General features: G+C 37.1%; 1 protein-coding gene across 2 annotated transcripts in view; it reads right to left on the reverse strand.

Annotated features, from left to right (window-relative positions):
• Window positions 1-63: 63 nt before the first annotated feature.
• The window catches only part of CLCA2 (chloride channel accessory 2), a 37,457-nt gene continuing 15,887 nt past the window's right edge, over window positions 64-21,633 (reverse strand). For both annotated transcript variants that reach the window (XM_019919622.3, XM_004322348.4), the window contains 7 exons: window positions 21,452-21,629; window positions 20,498-20,604; window positions 18,285-18,509; window positions 15,519-15,789; window positions 12,264-12,434; window positions 8,524-8,757; window positions 64-596 (listed from right to left, as the gene is read on the reverse strand). In XM_019919622.3, the coding sequence (XP_019775181.1) occupies window positions 154-596; window positions 8,524-8,757; window positions 12,264-12,434; window positions 15,519-15,789; window positions 18,285-18,509; window positions 20,498-20,604; window positions 21,452-21,629 (1,629 nt within the window). In that variant the 3' untranslated portion in view covers window positions 64-153. The remainder of the gene's footprint in view (window positions 597-8,523; window positions 8,758-12,263; window positions 12,435-15,518; window positions 15,790-18,284; window positions 18,510-20,497; window positions 20,605-21,451; window positions 21,630-21,633) is intronic.

Genomic DNA, 21,633 nt, shown 5'->3' on the forward strand with positions numbered 1-21,633 from the left:
TGTCTATTACCATGTAAAAATCTGATCCATACTACACAAAAACTCAAAGCATTTTTAATAATCTGATGTTAATTTGACTTTATTGGCTTGTTTTTGTAAAGTGCAAAAGCCATGGGTCTTATATTTAAGAAGGAAAGTACTCTGCACATTTGTTCATAATAATTTTGTTTCATTCTCTTTCTTGTCTGCTCTCGTTTTCCTGTTTAAAACACAGTGTGTTACAACTATGATGAGGCAAATGATTCCTATAAAACCCATTGCTGTCAAAACTCCTTTCAACATAAAATCATCTCTGGCAAATACAGGAGCAGAATTTGGGGGAATCAACAGAGATGCCTGAGCAACATTAGATACAGCAGACTTTAAGGAGTTCCTATCTACTGCTCGTATTGCCACATAAATTCTGAGACTTTTTTGTGTCTCTCCATCAGGTTGATGTTCAAGTCCATTTGTGAAAAGCTCTGATGAGAATGTAAATATCTCCTTGGTACCAGCTTGCTGAGGATTTAACTTTGATGTATTCACTAAAATGGCATTGTTAAAGTCATCTTGAATATTCTGTAGACTTTTACTCACTCTTATTTCATAGCTGTTGGCTGAAATTAAAAAATACAAATGGGAAGTTACGTGATTTTGAGTAAGCTTTCTAGTTTATTAGAAATGACTTAATGACAATAGCAACAAAAAAGTCAAAATACCTATGAATAAACAAAGCAAGAAATATGAATGTGAACAAAACTTTAAGACACTACATAAGAACTCATACTAAAACCTGAATAAGAGGAATGTTTTTGAATACCAAGATTCAACACAATAAAGATGTTATTTTTCCCTAAGTTATTTTGTAAATTTTACATGGTTTTATTAAAAGTGCCTCTAGTTTCTATTTTAACAAGCTTATTGTAAAGTTTAAATAGAAAATAAATAAGCAAGATTAGCCATATAAGGTTAAAAATAACAAATTTTTAGTGGAAGGACTGACTTTATCAGATGTAAAAACACTGTAATGCTTCAGTAACTGAAAAACTGCAGTACTGGTGCATGAATAGATTCATGTATAAAAGTAGACCAAAATACATTTAGGAATTTAGTATATGATAGAGGTAGAACCCAAATTAATAGGGGAAAGTAAAATTTTCTTGATAATGGTGTTATGACAATTGGGTAAAAAGCTGGAAAAAATAGGATCCATACTGCAAACCTTTATTCTTCAGGATAAACTCCAAAGTAAATAAAAAGTTTGATGTAAAAAAAACCTATTAATTAGTAGGAAACAATGAATGAATTTCTTTATAAACTTGAAGTGGAAAAGGACCCTCTAATTAAGACTCAAAATTCACAAGCCATAAACATAAAAATCCATAAATTTATATACATAAAATGAAAATTTTCTACATGGGAAAAATCTCCTAAGCAAAATATAAACATATATGTTAAGTGACAAAAATATTTGTAACTTAAGTCAAAGATAAAGTTTAGTTCTGGTAATGGTTGAGTGGTTTCTATTGGACTAACTCACCAGCAGGTAACAAGTATAAACTCTGAAGAAAGAAAGGGGAATAAAAACAAACTGGAGCCAGAGGAGTTACAACTCATAAAAGAAGAGAACCAGGCTGTGACTGACTCATGTTTATACAGTTTTTCCTCCGAGGGCACTTTCCACTTCAGTACAGATAGCTGGAACTGATACAGAAAGCCACTATCTTCTTGGTTTTAAAAATCAGATGACTGAGTGTGAGATTGCCGAGTGGCTGAAAATTGAGGGAGCCAGAGAGGGATGAGCCCCAACTCTGTGTATTAACTTCTCTCAAATCATTGGAAGACCTCTGAATTGTACATGTGTGGGTGAAAATTCAAGGACTCAAGGGGAAAACAACAGCTAGACAGCTGAAAAATGGAGCAGAGTTTTATGCCAGTGCCCACCACAGGGGAGATATAGAGTTTGGAGTGTGAGTCTTGCCACATCAGAGGAGCTTGGTAAATATCTTGAGATGTCCATTAAAACACTAGAAAAGCTGTGCCTTAGGAAAAAAGATTGTGTCCCAGAATTAAGGGATATGCCCTAGGATTAAGAGCAAAACTGAAATAGACAAACCCTAGACAAAAGTAAAACAAAGCCTCCTCAAATTCCATGTGATCCAAGGTAACTACTAGAAAATTTCAAAACTCTTCAGGGGAATATAACAAAGTCCAGAGTCTATAATTCACTACCACATGTCCAATATACAATAAAAAGTTACTAGACATGTGAAGAAACAGAAAATGTGATATATAGTCAAGAAAAATGTCAGCAAATTAAAACAGTCACAAATGACTGAGATTTGAAATTAATAGACAAGGACCTTAAAATAACCATTATGAGTATGTTAATGGTCTACACACAAGACAAGCTGGATATAGTGAATGAAGAGATGGAAAGTTTGAGGAGAGATATGGAAACTTTAAAAAGGAAGCAAACAGAAATCCTAGAATTGAAAAAAAATGCAATGAAAAAATTCATTTGAGAGGATTAATATCAGATTGGACACAATGGAAGAAAGAATTTGTAACCTTGAAGACACATCCATTAAAATCATCCAAACAGGAACTTCCTTGGTGGCTCAGTGGTTAAGAATCTACCTGCCAATTCTGGGGACACGGGTTCGAGCCCTTGTCTGGGAATTTCCCACATGCTGCAGAGCAAATGGGCCCATGCGCCACAACTACTGAGCCTGCACTCTAGAGCCCGTGAGCCACAGCTACTGAAGCCCACATGCCACAACTACTGAAGCCCGTGTACCTGGAGCCTGTGCTCTGCAATAAGAGAGGCCACCACAATGAGAAGCCCGCGCACCACAATGAAGAGTAGCCCCCGCTTGCTGCAACTAGAGAAAGCCTGCGCACAGCAACGACGACCCAATGCAGCCAAAAATAAATTAATTAATTAATTAATTTTTTGAAAATTAAAAAAAATCATCCAAACTGAAGGGCTAAAAAATAGTTAGAAAAATTGAACAGAATCTCAGTGACCCTTAAGATCCACTGATATATCCACTTAGTGTGTGTGTATGATGATATGATATGATATACTATACTATACTGTACTATAATATTATATAATATAAATATTACCCAGGAAGAAAAGAAGAATAAAACTAGAGCAGACATTTTTTGAAGATGTATCAGCTGAAAATATTCTAAATTTGATTAAAAGAACACTCCACAGACTCAAAGAGTTCAGTGATCCCCAACAGAAGAAGCATCAGAAAAGCACACTGAGTCACATCATGGTCAATCTGCTAAACACCAAAGATAAAGAAAAATAATTTCAAGCAGCCAGAAGGGAAAAAAGACACTTTATACTCAGAAAAACAACAGTAAGAATGATAGCTAACTTATGAGAAAAAAATTGGGGCCAGAGGACAATGAAATGATATATTTAAAGTGCTGAAAGAAACACTTGTTGCCCTAGAATGCTACATCTAGTGAAACTGTGTTTTAAAAATTAAGGGACATGTTTCAGAAAAATTAATATTGAGAGAATTGTTACTCAAAGACCTCAACTACAAAGGAAATGATGCTAGATAAAAATTCTGATCTCCAGGAAGAAAAGAAGAGGACTAGATATGGTAACTATACTATACAAGTAACTAAAAAGGATAATTCTTTTCCTCTTTAAAATTTCTTTAAAAGGCAAGTTTCTTTGTCTTGGGCAAAGATTGATTGTTTAAAACAAAAGCCATAACAATGCAATGTGGGGCTTATAACAAATGTAGAGGTAAAATATATGACAGCAAGACCACAAAGGATGGCAGAAGGGTAAATGGAATTATACTTTTGAAAGATTCTCACATTATATGTGAAGCGGTATAACATTAATTCAAAGCAGATTGTGATAAATTAAGAAAAATGCATGTTACAGAACTGCAAAATTTGGAGTAGATGAGGGCAGAATTTTGTTTTGATTTTCCTTATACTGTTTTGAACCTTTAAAATTATGGCAAAATATGTATAACATAAATTTACCATTTTTTAAAGTGTATAGTTCAGCAGTGTTAAATACATTCATATTGTTGTGCTGCTGTGAGCTTTCAAACTGTATTAATGTATTATCAACTCAAAAACAAAATTATTGGTAACAAATAATTGCTAGATGCAAAAAGAAAGCCACCTGTAGTACTAACCCACTCTAATAATATCATAAATCGTATCTAAAATGGCTAAAAATAGATTCAACAATGAACGGAGCAGCTCCAAAGGAGGATTTTGTTCTCAGGAATAAAAACCATGAGACATCCTGAGTTTTAATTAAACAATGAAAATATTCTAGTGACTAGGTTTTGAGAATTTTCCAAATCTATAATAAGTTTTAATAATGAGACTGTTTCTATTCCTGAGTAGTAATTAGAGTAAAGCACCCTTAAAGAAGGTTGTCAAAACAAAATAACCTTCATATTCAAATTTATCAATAAGCCAATTTCCTCTGAGTGAACCCACTTGAGTTGCTTTATACTGTGGTTCAAATACGATGGGACAGATATGGATGAGAAGCTAGGCTGACCATCTGCTCTACACTCACAATGGAACATGTCCATTGTTCCTATGTCCCTTGTTCTCTATGGAGGAAGCCCTCCCCACGGGGCTCTCCCTGAGTCGTCTCCTGGATAATGAAACAATATTCCATAAGCCTTAGCATTTACAAAGATTTTCTACATACATAATTCTCCCTTTGTGAAGTTGACCATCCCATTTTAAAATAAAAGAGACTGGGACTCAGGAGGTTAAATGTGATGTCCATGGTCAAGTTAGGAAGCTGTAGTGCGGGAAATGAACTCATTTCTTCTAACTCCAAATGTCATATACTTCCTACTGTGAACAACTATTAAAAATGATGCAGAACAACTGTGTAACTACAAAAACTCCAAACTAATTCAGCTCATACATTCATGAAAGGTTTCCTTCCATTTACAATAGTTGTGGTCTTCCCCTTCTCCCTGTGAAAAAGAAAATGGGCTGGTTCTGCATCTTTGACCTCTTAGCTATATCTCTAGTTTTGACCTCTACCTCTATACTCCCAGTATATTTCAGCCATGAAAGTAGCTCTAAGGACATGGGCAAGACACTTAACCTCTCAGGGCCATTCCCTTACATTTAAAACAAGGGAGTCAGACTAGTGTATCTTTAAGACCCCTTCAGGCTCCAAAATGTTATAAATGCTGATATTTACTGAGCACTTAGTATGGACCAGACACTGTTTTAATCCCTCTCTGTGCCTTTTCTCATTCAATTCTCTCAACAACCCTCTGAGATGGGTACTCTCACTATCTGCTTTTGCAGATTAGAAACCAGAAGTTTAGAGAAATTAAGTAACTTGCCTAAGTTACACAGATAAAACGTGGTCTGTCTGATTCCAGAGCTTAATACCCTAACACTATGCTCTACAGCCTTCTCTTAGGCTACACTGTCTCCTATTTCCCAATAATTGCTACTTTTCCAGTTACCAAGGTTTACACTTTCCTTAGCATCTTTACCGATAAATTTCTAGTACGGAAAGCCCTGGGCTTGGATTGAGGACATGCAGAGGGAATCAAAGACTTGACCCCATCTTTACCAGTGGGAACAGTTCCCACTTCCTCTCTTCATTTGAAATCCAAACCATCCCCTAAGGATTATTATAGATTTCTCCTACATTGAGCCTTCTTCCATCCAATAAGCATAACTGAGGGTTGGGGGTGGGGGAAATGGGAAAAAATTGCTGTCATTGAACAGCTTTTTCAGAAGCAGCAAATTTTCAACAATTTGTAAAGATAATATGTTCAATGACAGTTGTATAACAAGATGAAAAGATATCAGAGGAGACAGTGTGAAAGTCAGGCTGTTAGACACGTAGGGAAGCTACTGAGTGCAAGGAAGGAGACCCAAGATTGGTGCTTTTTGTGGTCTGTCACTACTCCAAAGTCTCTGCCCAGGCCCCTGGCATTAGAAACTGGCCTTTGCTCTGCTTCCACCCACTCTACAACCTTTTAATACCTGTAGCTCCCAAAGTCTGAATTATACAAATGGCACTGTGTAATACATAAAATAGTTTTTTGACCATTTTATGCCTTTTCTCTCTTAGCCTAGGATTATAAGTTCTTGGAGTGTGATACCATCTTAAATTACTTTTATATAATGTTTACCACTGTGCTGGGCACATAATAGTTCCTTAGTAAATAATATATTTTCACTTTAATTTCTGGAGAAAACACAAAGGAAATTAACTTTATAGCAGAAATACAGATTATGCCTGGTACTCAGTTTTAAAAGTTATTTTACCCACACTCTTAATGAAAACCTAAGGAAATAACCCATTTCCATAATGCCTTGTCTAAATACATTCCCAAACATAATAATGATCTGGTAATATTTTGCTTATTCCATGTACTTTGTCATCTTTTACTATATATTGTATATGGTGAAGAGTTGGTACTGGATATACATTGATATGCTTGTGCATATATGTGATGTTCATTTATTGCTAATAAGGTTTTTAAGAATAGTCAAATTTTTCATGATTGTAAAGCCAGAGACATACCCTTATTGTTTCTAACTCTGGCCATAGAGGAGAGTATAACACCTTCCTAGACAACGATTTGTAAAAAAAAGAGGTGATGAAAGCACATGTTTATGAGTTAAACAGACACCTACTTGCTAGTTGGTATACTCATAGCTAATTGGTCAATTTTGCCATTGCTGGGTCATCAAGTCAATTATGACTGAGTGATGTCAGCAACTTAATACGTATCCAGCCATTCCCCGCCTCCCAATCTTTTGTCACTTGAGGTTTCACATTATAACAAGCTTGATCTGCTTCAGTCATACTGCTCATCAGGGCCATTTATGTGAAGGTATGAAATCCTCTCTTCCCTTCTAAAACCCTTTGTAATACCAATTCTAAACTAAAGTCCCATTTGGTTGTATTTCTTCCTTTCAAGCCATTCATAACCACTGATACTGCACATTCACTTTCTTTCTACTCTTCATTCAGTGGTGTAGTTGAAACCACCAGAGCTCTTGAAAAAAACAGTTCCCAGTAGTAATGGGAGTCTGAGCTTGTGTTTGTCTCTTTTAACACACAACTGTGTTTCTGAGGCAGTGAGGAAAGAGGAAAAATACTGGGTGGCACCATGCTTACTTTTACATAAAGATGGGAATGAGTATTGGTGGCTCCTTACTTCAAATAAGAAGCTAGAGAACTCTCTAGCAGTGCAAACCAGGAGCCCAGAAAACTTACTGGGCCCACTTTCTCTTCCATTTTTTATTTTATATGTCATCTCAGTTCATCTTTACAATACTTTATGAAATAGATAGTTTTAGTCCTATTTTCCACATATGCAACTGAGGGTAATAGAGTTTAAGCAACCTGCCAAAGATTAAACAGCTGGACTTATAGCCAGAGTGGGAACTACTTTTTTTCTAAAGTTAAGTTACAGCTGTTTCCATTATACAAGTGATATGCCCATCCCACAGTTTCAATCGTTTCACATCTCCAAACTTTAAATTAGGAAAATCCTTAATTTAGAATGTAAAATGTTTCACTTCCTTCCTATCTGGCAAGAAGAGACAGATTATGATAACAGAATTTCAAGACAAAACTACAATATTGACTGTTTCTCAGCAGTGCATACTTATTTGTAATTAAGATGTCTTCTGGAGAGAGTAGTAAACAGAATTATAAGCCAAAAAAAGATGATCCAAGTTGAAAGCAAGACTGGGAAAGGCCCAAGGTGGTCACTGTTATTGACCAATATTGATGAATTAGCTCTCAATAGAGAAGGTTGGTTCCTACAGAAATCTCAATCAGACGCATCAGATTAAAGTGTAATCAATGATAATCATGTTCTGGTAATGGCAAAGATGTTGGAAAGGTTATTCTTTTAGAAAACTTTTTCTGTTGAGTTGCTGTGGGGATCAAGAGATGAGGTAGGTGGAAGACTGAAGGCTGGCATAAAAGCATTAGAAAAAGGAAAGTAGCGAAGGAACTCATCAATGCCCAAGCAAGGGTTAGAAAGCTTCAAATCAGGGAACTGGTCCCAGCCTCCCTAACAAAAATGATGACCAGAAGTAGGAGAGGACAATGCACCAAGTATTTCATGACTTATGGGAATTATTCCCTTAAACTTGACTTGTAAGCCCTTGAATAAACACCATCTAATCTTCAGAAAACTAATCACCTTCAGTATTTGAAAGTCCATGCTCTGTAAAGCAGAACCCATTGCTTCTGACTAGACCACTGTTACATGTGGTATTTATGTTTCCAACAAAGGTTTCTGTATTAGTGTCAGTCAGGTTACCAGGGCCTCGTCAATCCTGGGGGAGCTGATACATTCTCTTCCTAGACTCCAGGATACAGGGCCTTATCAGCAACTCAAAGCTTTCCATGCAATCCTCTACAGCTTTGTCATCTGTAAGCCCCCAAAGCTATTTTTTACCCAACTAACCCCTGACATAGTTATTGGAAATGCCACCTTGTAGAAAAATAGGTAATGAAAGCAAGAAACCTACCCTGGCCCTGATCAAAGTCTCCTCCAGGTGCTGTCCAAGATAAAGTCACCTCTTCTTCTGATTTTACAGCTTCCAGGTCAATAATTTTGCATGGCGGAAACACATCAGGATGTGGGTCAGCTGGAACACCCAGCACAAAGAAAGAACCCCCTGAGCTTATTCGGCTAAAGCCCCACTTTTGCTCTTCCTCTCTCCTGCCCACCGATTTTCTTGGGGCATTCATCTGAATATTACCTGTGACACCAAAGAAAGAATAGCCAAAACAACAAGTTACCATCTCCTGAATAGCTTGTTTTTGCAGATTATTGAGAGACATTTTAAGACTTTTTTTCCCTTTGCTACATCTTTAGAATAACAGTTTGTTTATTCAACAATTCATTCATCCATTCATTCATTCAATAAATATTTTTAGGGCATATGCTATGCCAGCAATCACAGACAAAACAGTATTGCTCATGGAATTTACAGTCATATTTATAAACATATATTTATAAATTGTAATAAATGTAAGAAGGAAAAAAGCAAGGGTACTATGAAAGGAAATAACACAGTAATATAATTTAGAGTGGTATCAAGGGAGTAACATTTAACAATTTCCCAAAGGATGAATAGAAGTCAGCCAGATAAAGAGCGGAGGTTAAGAATATCTCCGGCAGAGGGAAGAGGTTGTGTAAAAACTTCTGAAGTGTGGAGAAGAGCTTTGCAAATTAGAAAAATTTAATTAAAGCAAGGAGGAGAATAGTTTGAGATGAGACAGGAAAGAAAAGTTCAAGTAGGACCTCGTGGGCCATTGTAGTGGTTTTAGAGTTTAATCTTAAACATGCTGTGGGGAAGCAGGGCAGTGATATGATCACATTTGCTCTCTGACATGTCACTCTGGCTGCTGTCAGTGGAGAATGGATTTTAGCACAGGAAGCAATGAGGCCACTGCAACAGTCCAGATAGGAGAAGATGGTAGCTTGGGTTGGGTGATAGCAGTGGAGAGGAGGCTAGTAGGCATTTCGAGATGCATTTTGGAGAGAAAATCAGCAAAAGCTGGTGTTGGATTTGAATATGGAATGATGAAGAAGGGAAAGTTGGTGGACAAAAAGAATAGCTCCCAGGTTCCTAAAATGAGCAAATGGGAAGAGAAACAGGCTATGGGGAGGAGACTAACTATTTAAGTTACAAGGTTTGTGATTCCTGTAAAACGTCTAATTGACGACGTCAAGGAGCCAGTTAGATATGGATTTTAAGCTCAAAGAAGAGGTTTTAGCTAGATTTAATCATTTTGAACCTATGAATTAGGAAGTTATAGGCTTATAGATGTTATTAAAGCCATATAGGTTAATAAGATTACCTAATAAGAATTTCAGCTATAAAAATAAAAAGTATTTACTAAGTGCTTGCTATGTGTCAGGCACTTTTTAAAGTACCTTATATTATCAACTATTTAATTTTTCAGCAATGCTATGAGGAGAGTACAATTATTGCCCCCATTTTTACAGATGATGAAACTGAAGCACACAGAGGCTAAGTAACTTGCCCAAAGTCACACAGCTAGTAAATGGAGGAACTAGGTTTCAAACCCAGGTAATGTGGCTCCAGATAGAAGAGTGAGAAGAGAAAGTTAAGACTAAGCTTTGATAATTGCCAACACTTAGAGGCTTGGTAGAAAAAGAGAAGCTGGAAAAAGAGCCTGAGAATAAAAATTCCAGAGAATAAGAGGTAAGCAGGAGAGTGTGGTATCATAGAAACCAGGAAATGGCAAAGGAGAAATCAATCAGCTGTGTCAGGTACTGCTGAGTCAGGTAAAATGAGGACTGAAATGCATCCTTTGGATATAAGAGCAGGTAGTCATTGGTGACTAAGGCCAGAGCAATTCCAGTGGAGTGATGTGGGTGGAGGTCTGCTTGCAGTGAGCAGAGTAGTAAACTGGAGGTGAGAAGGTACAGTCGGCAGATTTAGATTTAATTTCAAAGAACTGGATGACAGGGAGTAGACAGGTGGACAGTAGCTTAAAGGGGAACCACCAAAATTTTTTTTAATATGGGAAGTAATAAATCATGCTTGAATGCTCTTCAGAGGACATGCAAGGGAGAGCTCTCAAGGACCCTTGATAAGCAGGCTGGGTGGAATCCAGAGCAGATCCAACAGAGGCACTAGGGAGGAGAGGAAGGAAGTAGATGCTGCTGTGCCCGGAGATTTGGTGGTGTGAAAACAGAGCAGCTCACATTTTTCAATGCAGTGTACTCTCAAGGTCATCACCTGAAAATGAGCTGATAAATGAATGTTATGTGAGGTAGGCATGCCTAGGGAAATCTAAATTTTTCTTTCTGTGCTATCAAGGGCCTATATGATGTACACAGATAAAAGCAGAGTTGAATATGACTTTTCTATTCTCAGTGTACACTTGATGTTGATATTTGCATCCTTTAAATTCATGGCTTTAAAAAAGATACTAGACCCGTCAGTAGCCTGCAAGCTCCTTGATAGGAATCAAGTCTTATTCTACCTGGTATCCCAAGTTCTTAGGACTAAGCCTGTCACCTAGGAGGCCTTCAAAAATGTTCGATGTATAAATGAAAGAGGGAATATCTACTTAGAAATGAAGTATTACATCTAGATACAAAATCATATCTTTGTAGTAAAACTGTGTTACCTTGCAAATTGATTTATATTGGTTTTGAAATAATCCAAATTATTTTAAATATAGATGAGAGTAAATTGTGTTCTAGGCAACACTAAAAATATCAGGAGATGCAAACCCACTATAGCATCTTTATTTTTTTCTACTGAAAAGTACATATAGTACAAAAATATAGAATCATGTTATGGTATGGTCCAAATGATTAGTTATAGCTGCTAAAATACATGAAAAGTATTCATAAAGATTCTGCAGGGCTTCCCTGGTGGCGCAGTGGTTGAGAGTCTGCCTGCCGATGCAGGGGACACGGGTTCGTGCCCCGGTCTGGGAGGATCCCGCATGCCGCGGAGCGGCTGGGCCTGTGGGCCATGGCTGCTGAGCCTGCGCGTCCGGAGCCTGTGCTCCGCAACGGGAGATGCCGCAGCAGTGAGAGGCCCGCGTAAAAAAAAAAAAAAAAAAAAAAAAAAAGATTCTGCAGTTTTTCAAATAAGAATGATTAGAAACATTTTTTGAGATTATATTTAAAGACTACAGCATTTTTCTGTTTGTTATACTTTAACCACTGCTTCCCATCAGGAACTATTATAATAATGGTGTTTAAAAAATATGTGTATCTTCTATGTATTTGGCACTTTTATCTTGAAGGAAGACAGAACATCTTCAGGAAGCCCTCAGTTTCCTGTAATATCCACACTCATATTTTTTCAGGAACTCATTTCCTGTGTGGATTGTTTGGGCTATTTGCTTCCTTCTTTAAACTGCTAACAACTTTTTGCCTCTTCCTCTTTCCTCTGTAGAGGAAGTACAGGAGCTATACAGGAGAAAACTCAATAAATCTCTTTGCCTGGTAGTAATTCTGATGAAACAGTCACAAGAAAGAGGTCAAAATAATGACTAAAACGAGGGTAGGAGAAATCTGTGGGAATTACCTACTGCCTTCCTGTTATCTACTATCATGAATCACTGAGGATTAAAGAGATAATCAACAAATTATGCATTGACTTATATAAAAGAGTTTTGAAATTCACCTCTCTCTGATACATACACACACACACTCATCAGAAATATACACGTTAAATGATGTTATTCAAATAACAGTGCTAATGATTCTTACCGTTTGTTATGTAACCTGGTACGTACATAGCATGACTTCCTGGAATAGAGTGGGCTAGGGCACTTATGCTGGGAGAATGATTGACATGCACTTTCAAGCTATATCTACCATTTACAGCAAAGGAGAAAAAATACCTCGAGTAAATTCCATCATTTTTTATAACATCAGCACCTGTTAATATAAAAAAAACTCAATGTCAATACTTATCACAGTTGATTATTAATATTTAATTAAATCATTAAAAATAAGATTTATTCCCCTTGTTCTTCTAATTTTAGCATATGCTGTTATGCTCATAGCTACTTTTGATATTATCAGGTGATTAAAATTCCAACGGCTCCATAATTTCTCCTTGTGATTCCTTAACCTCTGAAAAATTATTTTCTAAAGGTGAATGAGTTGTACCTGCTTCAGTGCTAATAAAGCATTTAATAATCACCTTTAGCGCTCTCCTTCCTATCACTGAAAATAATACTAGGTTTTCATAGAAACCAAGCACATTCTTAAGCTTATATATAGTCACACACCCTTTTGAGATAAAAGCTACTCTGCTCCCAGTGAATAAATATATATGTACATATACATACTTTCATGCAATTTCAAGGGGTTTATGAACACCCTGAAGCCCTGATGAAAAAAAAAAAAAACTTTGGTAGTTGATATAATAGTGTGAAATTAATTTCCTCATTAGAGGATACGTGGGTTGTTCTAGATTCGAAGGTGCTCATTGACTTGGAGTTTGACAGGCTTTGGTTCTGTCTACTTCAGGAGGATGTGCCTTGCTTCAGGAGGCATTCTAAAATCTTGCCCAGTGCTAGACTTCTTTCCTTTTGCATTGGTCCTCAGAGAGTCATTCAGTTCCAAACCAAGCCCATGACTGAATGGCAGCAAGGCCTAGATTCCAGGGCAGCCATGGGAGGTGCAGCTTAGCCCAAGTGCAGATCACATTCACTGTTCAAGTGCAAGTGGACAAATGGGGCAAGCAGCTTGTCCTATTCTACGGTCAATTCACTTCTCACACCTCACACTCAGCCCTGTTCTCTAGCATTGCATCATCACTAAAGTGCTCTAGAATCCTCACTAGAGAGGCAGGTCTGCTCCTTCACATGAGAAAAATAGGAGTATATTTTATTAAAATAAAAAACGCTAAGCACCGTATGATCACAGTAGTTTTAGAAACCTTTTTTATCTACTGGAAAGAAATCAGATCTTGATATTTAGTGGTTTAATGATTAATAAGGCCTATCTTTGTTGAGAAATGATAAAGAAAAATCTCTTCCTGCCACAGTTACCACTGCCACCTCTTTTAATCATTGAGTCAGAAAGAAATGGGAAAGAACACTGGCTTGGGTGTCAGGGGACTTGTTTTAAGGTCTGGATCTGCCACAGTAGCTGTGAAACAATCCCTCTGAGCCTCAGTTTTCTCATCTATAAAATGGGGATAACATCTCACAGGATGGTTGTGATGATTATTTGAGAGTGTGCATGAGAAAGTATATTTAAAATTATAAAGCATTTTATATTGTTCATTAATTTTATTAGCAGATAAGTACTATTTCCATTATAAACATAAGTATTAGACAACTATGTGCATGTGTGTTAAGTACAGGGGAAAAATCGAAATTTACACTTCAATGTTTAAACAACCTTTTCATTGTTTCTTTCATCAGGGTATAAATTTTGACATCAAACAAACAGAATGGTTCCAGGGAATAAATATAAAAGCCTATTGAGGTGCTCTTTCCTAGGACAGCAGGATCTGTTCCCAGGCCAGCCCACAGGCTGGGGCTAGGGAGGAACATTCTGCAAAGTGTATTTTTGGACTATATACAAAAAGTGAAAGGTGTGGCCAGGGATAAGCAATCAGAGTCTGAGAAGTTTGTTTGAATCCATTCCAGTAGGCAAAATAAGAGGACTTGTCTAGTATCCTCTGAGGTGGCCTTGAACTAAAATCCTTTAAATGAACTTTTGTTTCATAAATGTCATACAAGATTGCCATGGCAAGATACTAATGGGTTGCCAAACATAAGACTCATTTTTTTTAACTTTTAATTGGTTTATTATTATAATTGCTTATACTTAATTGGTATATACATTTATTTCTTTAATCTATTTATTATTCTCTACAAACAACGCATTGCCTCATAGCCTACACGTAGGGCAGACCACATTAAAGCACCTCAGAACAAAATTCTGCCTGAAGTTATGGGCTCAGGAGAATCACAGCAAAATAACCTACAGAGATTTTTCACATAAATTGTCTTGTTTTAAACAAACATAAAACTCTTAAAATATTTTTATCTTTGAAACAACAAAGAGAAGGAATATGATTTTACTGGTAGATCAAACATTGGGGCTGCCAACATAAACTTTGAGGTCTATTGTCATTCTGAGAATTTAGTTTAGGAAAAGAACAGAATAGAAAAGATAAAACAATAAAGGAGTTTGTTTTTAAAAGTTAAAACAAGTTAGTCAGAAAGAGTCCAAGTGCTGCTCGTTGCCCAGATTGATGCTGTGGTGTCTGTGAGGTATGATGATGAAGTTCTGAACTCTCTCTGTGCAGAATGAGTGCTTTGAAGTAGGGTTTTGTTTTGTTTGACTTTGTTTTCCCAGTGGTGGGGAAATTTCTATCCTGATTCCACTAAGCTTGCTGGCCTGGCCTTCTTGTTACCAAATAACACATGTAAAAGGCCATGGCTCTGCTCTCTCATCAACCCAGCTACTTGGCTAAAGAACAGTCTATGGTCAACTCAATTTCCAATTTTCTCTTTAACAGCCAGGCAAAAGAATAAGAAATGGATTAACTGTCATTGCATCTCCCTTTTGGGGTTTTCATTTGCTATTTTAATTGTCCAATATGATTATTTCAGTGAATAGGAAAACTGGTGAATCCTAAAGGAATGTGGGCATGCCTGTTCCCAAGTGGCCTTACTAAGTGTGGTCAGTGTCACTGGACAAGTGGAAGCCAAGACCTAGGTGTCGGGCGACTTCCTCCCTCCATTCTGCTCACACACAGCCACTCTGAGGAGCCTCAAGGAGACTCTCTTTTCCCAAGTTCACATTTGCTTTCCCTGTGCAGGTGGAGACCTGTAGCTACTTAGTATGTCAGTGAGTCCATGAGAATTTGAGATTCTCATAAGATTGGGTGAGAAAAATAATTGAATTGGAAGAATTTTAAAGATAAACTTAATATTGATACTGCAGCATCAGAACAGCTCTTGAGAACATGAAAAATTACATGATATTCCTTGTTACCTGCTCCATCATCAAAAAGTTTCAGCGTAACAGGATCTGCAGTCTCTGACTCAACTGTAGCAGTTACAGTGGCATTGAGAATGGGATAAAACCCCTTTCTCACAATTGCATAAATTGTCACAGGATGGGGAAAATGGGTGCTGTCTCTTTCCACAAAGGCTTCCACAGTGGCCGGGGGCACGGCTGAGCGGGAGGCACCAGAGGTCACTGTCACTTTCAAGGCTTGAGGAGAATGATGGGTATTGTTCAGTGTGTAAGTCCATAGCCCAGGCTGCAAAACAAAGACTTCGTTTGTCAAGTGTGAAGAAAAAAATCAACCCTCATTTTAAAGTGTAAACTTAACCTCGTAGGGTTTTTTGCTCTTGTTTTGTTGATATTGCATTTTCTAAAATACTACAAAAGAATATCAGGAAGAGTAATGTTGGTTAAGAGATAACTAAATTCAGTATTTACATGGCTTTCACTGTACAACCCACTTTCATTGTTAGGTAACTCTTTAGGGAATTAGACCCTGAATTTATTTTTGGGGAAGGACACATCTTGATTCACATTTTTAGAGGATAACAATGTGTCCAGCTTCAAAGTACTTGGCAAATATTAATCTGAGCCCCTTCACCCTACAGGAGGTTCAACGTTTTTATTCCTTTTATATAATGGAGAAAATTACAGCAAATTAAGTGGACAGTTATGATTTATGTGGATAACCTGGAATAAAAGGCAACAGTATCCTTCCTGCCCTCCACTTCCTTTAATGCTCCCATGCCCAGAAATCTCAAGCAACAAAATCCACATACACGGGCTTCCCTGGTGGCGCAGTGGTTGGGAGTCCGCCTGCCAATTCAGGGGACGCGGATTCGTGCCCCGGTCTGGGAGGATCCCGCGTGCCGCGGAGCGGCTGGGCCCGTGAGCCATGGCCGCTGAGCCTGCGCGTCCGGAGCGTGTGCTCCGCAACGGGAGAGGCCACAACAGTGAGAGGCCCGCGTACCGCAAAAAAAAATTAAAAAAAATAATAGTACGAAAAAAAAAAAACCCACATACACTATTAGGGACCAAGAAAAGGAACACTATTTTTAATAGATCAGGATTGCACAGTGTCTATGTTGAGTAATTTATAGAAGTATTGCTGAATGCCATTCTCCTTATCTGTCTGGGCTGCCTGGGGGAAACCTGGAAACAAATGTCTGAAAGAAAACAGCTTAAACTACAGTAGCAGAAATTTGTTCTTTTGATAAAATTGTACATAAGTATTCCTTTTTTCCTAATTCCTGCTGCTGCTCCTTCTTAAATCGTGGAAGTAGCAGGAGGAACACAATCAAGCAGGATGAAGAAGAGAGAAATCAGTGGGTTAAGGTTTGACTCTGGAAAGTTAAGATGCCACACCCTATCCAGTCTTCTTGGGATTCATGTGGTTTGCCATTTTCCAGTGAAGTCACAATTCAAGCATCAAGATTATCTATCTATCTGGGTTTTTTCTGCTTGGTTTTGTTTTTTTCTTTGTAATCATAACATTAGTAACAGACATGTGGCGGAAACCTCCACATGAAAACTCCTCTGTGGGTGTAAGAAGTGTTTTGATACGGGGCACCTAATCCAGACAAAGAGGTCAGGCAAAAGCAGCAAGAAGTAGGTAAAGTGTTCCTGGTCCTTGTGCACAGGTGTGAAAGGAACATGATGCGTTTGGAGAAAAGTTAAGTAGGGGCAGAGCACAGGGTGTTTGGGAGTAGGGTTAGGAGATAAGTTTGGGGTTGGGGAGTAAGAGGTACAAACTAGGGTGTAAGATAGGCTTAAGGATGTATTGTACAACATGGGGAATGTAGCCAATCTTTTGTAAAAACTATAAATGGAAAGTAACCTTTAAAAATTATATAAAAATAAAGCTTTTCTAAATTAAAAAATAATTTTTAAAAAGAGTTAAGTTTGGGCAGAAGCCAGAACGTGAAGGGCTTAGTAGATACTAATAACCACATGGATTTTATCCTGAGACCGTCAAAGAGTTTTGAGTAGGAGACAGGTTTGATCAGATTTGTGCTTCAGAAGGATCACTCTGATAAAGGTGTTTGGAGAGAAGGATGCTAGACCAGAGGAAGGAAGGCCAAGCAGAGGCTATCAACAGTGATCCGGGGGGTGGGGGTGGGGGGGGGGGAGGGCCAACAGACCTGAAGAGGGATTGCATTCAGGCAATGCACAGCCTTCCTGCATGCTGCTTCTTCTGTCCAGAATGTTATTCATACCTCTGGCCCCTTAGGCCTCCACATTTCCATTTTGATGTCTTCACTTCCAGGAAGCATTCTCCTTCCCCCACTGCCTGCACATGCCCCCTGTGTGCTCTGAGTACCCTGTTCTTATTCTTATTATGGCACTTTATTGTAAAGCACCTAGAACAAGACCCTGCACATAGTAGGTGCTCAAAAACATATATATTCCATGTATTTATATTATAAATTCTAAGCAGAGCGTTTTTTCTAAGTATTTGATACAGATTTTGTAAAGAAGGAAGTAAGCAAAAAGAAATTATTTGTACTACATAAATACTAATTTCCACTGTTGAAGTGAGAAGCCTTTGGTGTCCATTATTTAAAGTTTTGAATATACCTTAGTAGTTCCTCTTAAATTTTGAACATTCAAAAAATCCCTCATAAATTTAAAGTAAAATTTTGATATATTCGAATAGGATTTCCTTTACACAATGCATTTAATTCTGTGATCCATCTGAAAGTCACGTAGTTGACTAAACGTTGTCATTACGAACAAGCTTACAATACCTACCTTAGCAGTTCCTGGAATCCAGAGGCGAGCAGTCCGAAAAGCTAGATTGGTGGTAAAATCATCTGTGTAGTATTTTCTTCCATTAGGATCAAATAATACAATCTCAGGGGGACCACTGGTCTGCCATGTGACTAGAAAGGTAGTGTCATTGCCCACACTGTGATCCACAGTCACAGTGTTTTTCAGTTGATGGTGACGTTTAACATATTCACCTATACTTTCAAGCTGTTCGAGAGAATATACATGTGAAAGTTTCTAGCATATGCATAATCATTACATTTTTCCTTTATTTTTATGACAAATAAAAATGAATTGGCAAAAATAAAAAAACTATTTAACTTGGACATGTCGTATATTTACATAAATTATTTTTCATGTAAAAATACTTTGCTTAAGCAAAGTGTTATAAGTACAGTAGATATAAAATATTTTGTTATAGCTAGTACATGTCACTTCATTAATCTTTATCAAGAGATTTTAGCTGTTCTCATACTTCTCTCTTATCCAAATCAACATTAGCCTCGGAGCAGCAATTAAAACAAGCTTTTTTTTTGACTTTTTTTGTGAATGTGCTCTAATTAATTTGTGTATAATCTGTCCAGATACCTTTATGTATTTTAATAAGAAATCAGACATTGGGTTTCAGTGGGGTTTAGTACATTTAAAAAAATCATTTAGTCATGATTTAAGCTGTGTGCACTTAAATAAGCTGTATGTGCACTTCGTGTGTGTGTGTGTGTGTGTGTAACATGCACCAAGTGCATACAGATGCCGGGCACTGTGCTAAATGCTTTACATGTATTATCTAACCCAATCCTTATGAAAACCCTCTGAGATAAGTGCTATTGTTACCCACATTTCCCAGATGAAATGACAGGCTTAGGGAAGTAAGCTGTCCAAGGTCACACAGCAAGGAGGTGAAACAGACATAGAGCCCAGGCTGGCTGACACCAGAACCCCTGCGTTTAATCGCTGTGTATTCACAAAGAATACCAGTCTATAAATAACTTTGAAAAATCATATTTATTAAATAAAGACATTAGCAACACTGTAAAATTGCTCAGACTTGTAAAGAATGTAAAATTCTGTTGGTGGATGACAGCAAAGACATTGCGGATTATTTGTTCAACTCAATTGAACAAGTGTCCGTGGACTGCTGATTACTGTGCCACGTTCCATGCCGGGCTCTGAGCTGTTGAAGGGGATTAGATGTAGTTTCTGCCCACAGTCTAGAGGGGCTAATGACATGCAAATAACTGGGGAGAGGTGGCCAAGTCTGGGAACCAATTTGAGTCATATGAATAATGTTTTGCTAAATTTGTTTTACTTTTTTAAACATTTCTTTTTATTTCATATTATTAAAGAGAAAATCAAGGGTAGAAAGATTATTCAGAAGAGCCAATTGTAGTCTAATCTAAAATATACATTATCACTTAAAATTCACCTTTTTCTACTTCTAATGACAGAATTGTGGTTATTGCCTTTACTCTGTACATATAATCTTGTTAAATATTTTCTAAGAATAATTTACTGATTTCATTGCTCCCATCAAGCCATTAACTTGGCAGGTTCACTTACCATCTGTGAGGAAACAGCAGGTGAAATTTTATTCAAAACATTATTCAGTTATATTCAAAATATCTTTAAAGTACTTTGAAAGAAAAATAAATTGGCCCTTTGAAAAAAATGACTTGATTAAAGGAAGATTTTGTGAGCAAAATCAAATAAATTGTGGTAGTTGGAGAGATCTTTAGGAATTTCTAGAATTGAACAAAATAGTTGATACTTTTTATATGAGGGAGGAGCTTCAAGGAAGTTTTTAAAGAAGCAAAGTAAAATGGATTCTGATTGATGGCAAGTTTGAACTAAAACTAAAGCCACTGATTCTTATTTTAATTCTGGACCTTACCTCTACCCCATGTCCCACCCCCAACCCCATTTTGAGCCACAAGGAAGGAGCAAACTCTGCTATAGACCTTGAAAAGCTGAAGTAGCAATTACAGAAAATGACTCCTAGGGCTGAGAAGTAGACATCAGGTAAAGATGAAGCCTGGTTCTGGTGATGTCAAGAAGCTCACTAAAAGCCTTCTTTTAATGTAACAAGGACTGTTACATATTCAAATAAGGTTAATGAGACAGCACAATTCATCTATTTTCCTTGCTCCCTCTCCCCTCTCCCCTATCTGTAAATATAATATTGAGGAAATTCTGACCTGAATATGTTGTTGAAAAATGTCTCCGGTTCCAGAGGAAATTCTACTGAAAGCATCAAGCATGCTATTGGAGTTGGATTTATCTGGAACAAAGAACTTTAAACCTCCTGAAATACACAATTGGGATGTTAGCTATTAAAATGTATAAAGTAAAACAAAAGATAAAGTGATAGACCTTTTCTAACAAACTTCCTTTGCTTAAGAGGGTGAGTTTGGGGAAAGCAGGAGCCGTGCTTGACTTGCTTTGCACAGTGTCCTATACGACCACATGGTGAGCAGGCACCCCAAGGCAGTGGTTTTGTTTGTTCTATTCACAGCTGTAATTGTAGGGTCTAGAGCTCTACCCAGTATGTGATAAAAACTCAATAAATATTTATTGAAAATAAATATTTATTGAAATCAAATATTTAATTAAGGTAATTCCTAGACAATCTAGGTTAATTTCTACCCATTTATATTGCTATATATTTACATTTACATTCTGAAAACATTATTTGCAAACATAATTCAATAAAACCTAGCTTTCAGTTTTCAAGTTAGCATATGCATTTTTTATTCAATGTGAGGAATATAAGATAAAATTATTCTGTGCCTCATTTAGAACAAAAAAAGATATGTGTGTAATATTGCATGTCTCCTTATCATAGAAGTTAGTGCATTTAAACATACTTTTAGCTCCATGATTATACATGCTCAGGCTGGTTTAACAAAGAAGTAATAATAATATTTTCATTAGGTGTATATAATTGGCAGTTTCTAAGGAAAGTATAAAAAAGCAAATTTTTGACAGAATTTAGCAATGACTTTGTTTTGTGTTTTTTCTTAAGAAAACTGTTCATAGTTTTTTCAATTAAGCCATGTATTCTGTTGACATAATCTGAGTTTCATGGTGGTTCTTTGAATATTCAAGTTGAAAGGAAATGCTCTAAAATATGTTGCTAGAAATTTACCTACCTGTAAGATGTGATAATTCCTCCAGGTTTTTGACTGCAGATGAACCCAGGGCAATGGTATGAATAGTTGAACCACTGCTGAGCACAGTGAGGAAGCAGTTGGTGACATGCTCATCATCTCCACTGGTCACTAGTATCATCACAGAGCCGAAGGCTTTTCCATTCAGTTTTTCAACCATCTGA

Source organism: Tursiops truncatus, chromosome 1, assembly GCF_011762595.2.
Source record: "Tursiops truncatus isolate mTurTru1 chromosome 1, mTurTru1.mat.Y, whole genome shotgun sequence".
Classification (NCBI taxonomy): Eukaryota; Metazoa; Chordata; class Mammalia; order Artiodactyla; family Delphinidae; genus Tursiops; species Tursiops truncatus.